This window comes from Hippoglossus stenolepis, chromosome 17 (genome assembly GCF_022539355.2).
Source record: "Hippoglossus stenolepis isolate QCI-W04-F060 chromosome 17, HSTE1.2, whole genome shotgun sequence".
Taxonomy (NCBI): Eukaryota; Metazoa; Chordata; class Actinopteri; order Pleuronectiformes; family Pleuronectidae; genus Hippoglossus; species Hippoglossus stenolepis.
This window is the reverse complement of record NC_061499.1, coordinates 1,415,442-1,422,104: the sequence shown is the minus strand read 5'-3', so window position 1 is coordinate 1,422,104 and position 6,663 is coordinate 1,415,442. Positions and strand designations below refer to the sequence as shown.

General features: G+C 45.2%; 1 protein-coding gene across 1 annotated transcript; it reads right to left on the bottom strand.

Moving 5' to 3' along the window:
- Positions 1 to 6,663, bottom strand: LOC118124607. The gene is made up of 7 exons (XM_047344067.1): positions 6,292 to 6,663; positions 4,240 to 5,363; positions 2,973 to 3,167; positions 2,435 to 2,494; positions 2,177 to 2,335; positions 1,959 to 2,070; positions 1 to 1,828 (listed from the first exon to the last, which is right to left on the bottom strand). The coding sequence occupies exons 2-7, from the start codon at positions 4,433 to 4,435 to the stop codon at positions 973 to 975; spliced, it is 1,578 nt and encodes a 525-aa protein (XP_047200023.1). The 5' UTR covers positions 4,436 to 5,363; positions 6,292 to 6,663; the 3' UTR covers positions 1 to 972.

The following is a 6,663-nucleotide window of genomic DNA, read 5'->3' as shown; positions in this document are numbered from 1 at the left end:
TTTAATTTGTCACCAAACTCATTCATGCAAACACTGAATAAAAAAAACTAAATTGTGAATAACACTGTAAACCACAGTCATAGCCAACGCTGTGAAGTTCACTTTAAAAACTTAATCACATCATCCATTAAAGTTTCATTACATATAAATATTGTTTTAAGTTTTCAATAACTGATCTTTTTTATCATATATGTGATAATGTTTGTTTTTCTTTGCATATCATCACAGAAACATAACTTTAGCAAATCTTTTGCAACCAGACTGAAAATGTACTGATACAAATATCAAAAGGATTTCAGAGTTTTCTATTGGCCTTAAGTCCTTTAAACACATTTAAACGTATTTTACAATCACAACTGTCTTTATAAAAATGAAACAAATCCTTTCTTACATCGATCTTTCCGTCAATGTCCTAAAACAAATTGATAATTTAGTTTAGAAACATCAAACGTGCAGCTGGGTCTTTGAGGTTTGAGCCAAACATGATGTTTTAAAAGAAATCCAGGAGGATGGAGAAGATTCTAAGCTTCAGTTGGTTTCATTTTCAACTGCAGTCGTTAAAAGAGCTGAGTCCGATGAGAATCGACACTCGACTCTTTGAGCTTCTTCTACTTTGTTTCGGTTCCTCAGCTCAGTTCTCTTCCACATACAAGCTCAGGTCACAGTTTTAAATCAAACAAGCTCAAACAACCCGAGTCTAATCTACACTAACTGATATTTAAGTTGGTGGAGAACAAACCGGAGCCAAAAGGGAAGTGAATGTTCATCAGCTGGCCAGAGACACAACAATAGAAAAATAATGTTGCTCTGCGTGAGTCTCTACGCCAACTAGTGGTCAGAAAATGAAATGACGGATCAGTGTGTAACTGCTGCAAACAAAGAGTCCAGAAAAACAATGTGCCACAATTATTATTAAACTTTATATATACAAAAGTGGGTGTGGTTCCAGTGTCGTCACAGTTCTACAGAATCTCAGCAGAGTGAGTCCTCCCTCTCCTCCTGCAAAGCGTAATCTATCTCGTCCATCTCCCGTTCACAGTCTTCACATCCTTCAGCGCAGCATCCTTCCATCACCACCACGCCGTGAGGGTCCCCCAGCCGCCCCACTCCCACTCCAGCTGCTCCCATTCCTCCCACTGCTCCCACTCCCATTCCAACCCCACTCCCTCCAAGTCCCATTCCTCCCATGCAAGTCATTCCTCCCATTCCTCCCACTGCTCCCACTCCCATTCCCACCCCATTTCCTCCAAGTCCCATTCCTACCATCCCTCCCATGGAAGGCATTCCTCCCATTCCTCCCATTCCTCCCATGGAAGTCATTCCTCCCACGCCAACTCCTCCCATAGCCGTCATTCCTCCCATTCCTCCGATGGCCGTCATTCCTCTGACTCCTCCCATGGCCGTCATTCCTCCGACTCCTCCCATGGCCGTCATTCCTCCCACTCCTCCCATAGAAGTCATTCCTCCCACTTCCACTCCTCCCATTCCCATTTCCCCAACTCCAATCCCTCCTCCACCAACGAGCAGCGCTCCCCCAGCTCCACATGCAAGAGGTCCAACAGCTGGTCCCGCCCCTCTGGGCCACAGTGGGTCCATGAGCACTCCCTGGTGGCCGAGCTGAATCAGCTGGCTGACGGAGTACACCCCCGCACCACCCCCTCCGCCGCCTCCTCGGACGACCTCCTCATAGGAAGGGGCTAAGGTGGCGGCGTGGGCCTCCTCCAGCCTCACCCGGGCCCGGTGCTTCATCTCGATGAGGGTCTTTGTGTAGGAGTTGAGTGTCGCCACGGCGGCCGCCATGCAGCAGCTGAACGACAGCCACGCCATTCTGAGTAAAGTCAAAACCGTCATTGTAATTAGCGAAGAATGCTGATTAAAACCCAACGATGGTCATGGCTGCTCTCTGAGATCAAAGCAGTTCCTTTGAAATGAAATGAAACCTAATTGTTTAAACTTACGCGAAGGACCATCCGTAGTCCCAGCTCTGTGGCCTCCAGTCTTTGGGTCCGATGCTGACGGTCATCTGAAACACGGTGGTGTACATCATGTGCGCCATCATCCCCATCAAACCTGACAGAGGACGGACACAAAGAGAAATGCAGGGTTTGTTAAAGACGAGGTCGAACAGGTTAAAGAGCGGTGGTTCTGAAACCACACAACACAAAGTGTCCCTCACCTGAGAGGACGGTGCACATGGCGGCATAGGCGTTGATCTTGAGGGCGTTCATCTCCCTCTTGGCACAGAGGCAAATGGATTCCACCCACATCAGCAGGAATCCCATGGCCAGGAGGCCGATGTACATGAACTCACTGATGACGGACAGCCAGAGGACGCCTGGAGGCAGCAGGAGGGGATTTATCCTTTATCTCTGTGTAAATGTGTTCTTTAAGAAAGGTTCCCTGCTTTGAATCAAAGTGAGGAACTTGTACCAACCTTGAGTTTCTCCTGGCGTCAGCTCAATGAAGCTGCGACACTTCTCCTCCTGATCCTCACCTGAAAGAACAACACAGATGTAACCACTCAGATCCTGTGACCAAGATAAACGCGGTGGAGTCGAGATTCTTCAGATTCGCCCTCTTTTCGATGAAGAATACAAGCCAGTGATTACTTTTTGTTTGCAGGATGCACAAGTTCCTCTTCTGAGGATGATGATTCAGTGAAGAATCAAACCAGAATAAAGTTATAAGAGCAGATTATAAGTGTCATTATCATCAAATTAGTTTTAAATAAAAAAGCATTTTACAACAACATGACTTTGACTTTTTACTGGACTAAAATAATCCAGGCTTGTATAGATGATAGTCTTAAGTGAGAGGCTTCGCTGTAAATCATCCATGTTGACCAATACACTGTAATTAGAGAGAATATACCACTAAAAATTAAAGAAAGTAACTGATTACAGTGCTGGACACTCACTTTTCCACTGAGAAGCTTCCAATCAACTCTTTAACCATCATTCCTGACAACACACCTTCATTGTGCTTCTCACACGAGAGCCAGAAGCCCGTGTGGAAGTAACGCAGCATGTACTTGTCCTCGCCCGTCTCCCAGATGTAGTGGACGGCGTTGGCCAGCTGCTTCCTCTTCATCCTGGCCAGCTCCTCCTTCTGCAGCGGAGTCAGCGTCACGTTGGAGGACGGGTTCTTGGGGTCCGGGGTGGGGGCCTCTGAATGGAGAGTGGTGGGACCAAAGAGACAAGATGCTACATGCAGAGTCACTTTATGACCAATATGACCAAGAAACTCTGACATTAATCCTGCAGCGAGTCTACTGCAGGTCACGGTGTGAGGAACAATCTGCAACACGGCTCTTTGGGTAATTTATGGTCTTTCTATGTCGTGGAAATTGAATCGTACATGGAAACAAATAGGCTTAGAGCTCAAAGATAAGACAGCGGGTTAGAGAGTCCAGATAACATGCAGCTGCAGATACAAAGTTCTGAGATTAGCAACAAAGCCGGGATTATGTGAATCTCTGCGAGTGTAAAAAGCTTGAATGTGGGGTGCGAGAAAAATCATTTGAAAATGCTGCATTAAATAATATGGAGTATTTTTTTTTTTTTTACATTATACATTTAAAATCACTTTAATTAATAGTTAGAGTTACATTACAAATACACTGTGTGTTTCCTGACAGGAAGATCAGCACTTGTCAGGACTGTCACAGTTATTACACATATGTATTTTATACATCGTTTAATAATCATAGATTTAAAAATGTGTATCAAGGTTAAATCTGGGAAACACTAGATTAAAATGAGATGTTAAATTTCAGGTTACATGCATACGTTTCTTATAAAGCATTTTACAAATGAATCATATTAAAATACTGTTTAAACAACAGTTACGTGTAAAAAGAAATTCCCAATTTTAACCGAGACGACTTTTCACTCATAAAATGACAGAATTATGTTTATTTGTTCATTCGGTTTGTGGTTCATTATATTTTACTTCATTATGGATGATCCGGCATTGAAGTTGTTCAAGCTTAAAAGACTAACGAATACAAAACATCTCATTTTATTTAAATCCTACCAGATGCTGGTGCAGCTTCAATGTGCACGTGCATATTTCTGGTCTTTAACTGTTGTATAGTTGCTGTATTTTTCTTGAAGGGAACTTATCAAATATTAAAAAAGTATACAAAATGGCGGATGTGTATGTCTGTAAACGTACACCAGGGGGAGCCGTGTAGAAGTTGTGATTTGTGCTTTAAGAGTGTTTCCCCCCCCCCCTCACCTGTGGTGTATGGTTGGCTGTTATTCTGTCCGCAGTTCTTCAACTTGACGGGCGACAGGCACAGCGGCTTCACCACCTTGTGCGTCCCCTCGCACCAGTAGGAGGTGCAGAACGCCAACACGGACAGGGTGAGGGCCAGGGAGGTGAGGGACAGGGACAACAGGGAGCGGTTACGTCTGGACATATTCTCCAGCATGGCTGCCTCTCCACGCAAGACAGACACGTGATGAAAGATGGAGACAGGACGAGCGTGGCTGCGGCTTCCAAAGTTAAAAAATGGCTGTAAGAGCCCGCTGACCAATCAGGACGCAGATCAGAGGCGAGAGGGGGGTTCTGTAACACCACGAGTCCAACGGGCTGAGGACGTGTTGGAAGTGAAAGGTTGTGGTGGCGATTGAGGTTGATTCATGGAGGATGGAAAAGAGGAGGAAAGAGAGAGAAAGCGAGGGAAGGGGATTGGGGGCGTTTGAGAAGTAGAACAAAGGGCAGAGGAGAAGATCAAAGCAGAGGTTGGGTGGAGCGATGGGGGAAGGGAGGGGCTTAAGGAAGACAAAGGTCAGAGGTCAGAGGACAGAGGAGGAAGATGAAGTGTGGGCAGATTTAATCGCTTCCAGTGAGTAAGAAAGAAGAAGAGACAGATGTGAAGGCCAGCAGGAACTCCAGAGAAAAGTAGTTCATGACAAGTACATGTCTTCTTCTTCTTCTTCTTCTTCTTCTTCTTCTTCTTCTTCTTCTTCTTCTTCTTCTTCTTCTTCTTCTCGATGCTACGGCACGAGCCAGGCGAGACGCTTGACTCCGCACATTCCCTCTCACGAAGCCGCCGCTCTACCCCATCACAACTCGCACCTCGTCTCCGGTCGTCTCCTCTTCGGACAAAGATAAACGTCTAAATCTTCTCCCGCGGATTTTGCGACTAATCGGTCCGGCGCTCAGGGCACATCCCGTCCCCCAACCTGTTCCTCCACCTCTCAGGGAGGGACTGAGCTCGCCAAGGAGCGATTAGTCCAGAGTCTCAGGCCCACCTCTGGTCAACCAACCAACCCATCTGGTAATCTGTGTTAATCTTGCAGAGTTAGGTGGATGAGATTAATGCTCGACAACTCTGTGTTTGTCTGGACGACCACCTAAGAGGAGGCAGAGGCAAACATCTGGATTAACTGGATTACTATTATTTATTGTATATAAGCATGGTTTATACTTCATATGTCACTTTGACTATTTGTCATCTCATCGTGAGGAAAACTCGCTGCATCAATGCAAAGTGTTATCCTTTATAATACAGTTTAATAATTTATTTCTGACCAACTTTCATTTACAACACACCACAGATGTTAAAGAGCACAATGAGAAATATCATTGTGATCAAAGCTATACGAGAAAAATAATAAACAATCTAAATATAACTCTGTAGGTGGAATTCAGTCTGGAATAAAAACACAAACAACGACCACGAGTAAACTCTGCTCCTTCATATGAGTCATTTTAACTTCATTACATTCACTTTACTTCTGTAAGTAGCTTTGGAAAATGTATTGAAATAAAGTTGAGTAGAGTTTGATGCAGCGGCAGATCAGTGAGGATGAGAAGATTGTTGCTGAATGATTAAAGTCTTTCTCTCTGACTCGCTCATGTAACGTCACTTTAATCAAATCACTTTATTCATAAGTTATTATGTGGCGATCGCCCAGCGAAGCGTTGAGCTTTAATTCATCTCACGGAGAGAAGCTTTAATCCAGAGTGTCCTGACACATTGTCCTGCTGCACCTGTGTGATTAACATCTGAGGCTCAAACAGGAGCTGATCCACACACACACATCTCCTACTTCTCAGGTTTTAATCCCACAGAGACAAAAGGAACATGAATTCACCGTCCGGCAGCAAAAAGCTCCACAACTAATAAAACACTGGGTTTATTGCTGTCAGACACATCATGATGAGCTGAAATCTCTCCCCCGTGCATGTGATTGAAAATCCAGCTGCAGTTGACGCTCAGCTCCTGATCAGCTTACACTCACACCACAAATCAGAAAAGTCAGAAACAAGCGGACTCACCATGTCCGGGAGGAGCAGGAGACGCAGGAGTCTTGGTGTTTTCTTCACCTCTGCTCAGACGTGGATGTCGGTCTTCCTCACCTTTCCTCTGCGCTCCCTCCCTCGTCACACCCTCCTGCGTCTTGGGTGAGTTTCCATCAGAAAACCACCCAGATTTCCCTCTAATCCTCACAAGTCCCATCTGTTCCTTTCCCTCCCCTTTGCTCCCTATACTGTGTCAACTCATCCACACTCCCAGCTCCCTCCCTCTCTTTCTTCATCTCTGCCTCTCTCGTGACCCTCCTGACCTGCGGTCCTATAGTGATTAATTTGAGAGGATGGTATGGAACAGATGATGAGTCGTTGGTTCATGGTACAGCTGCTGTAAACTTC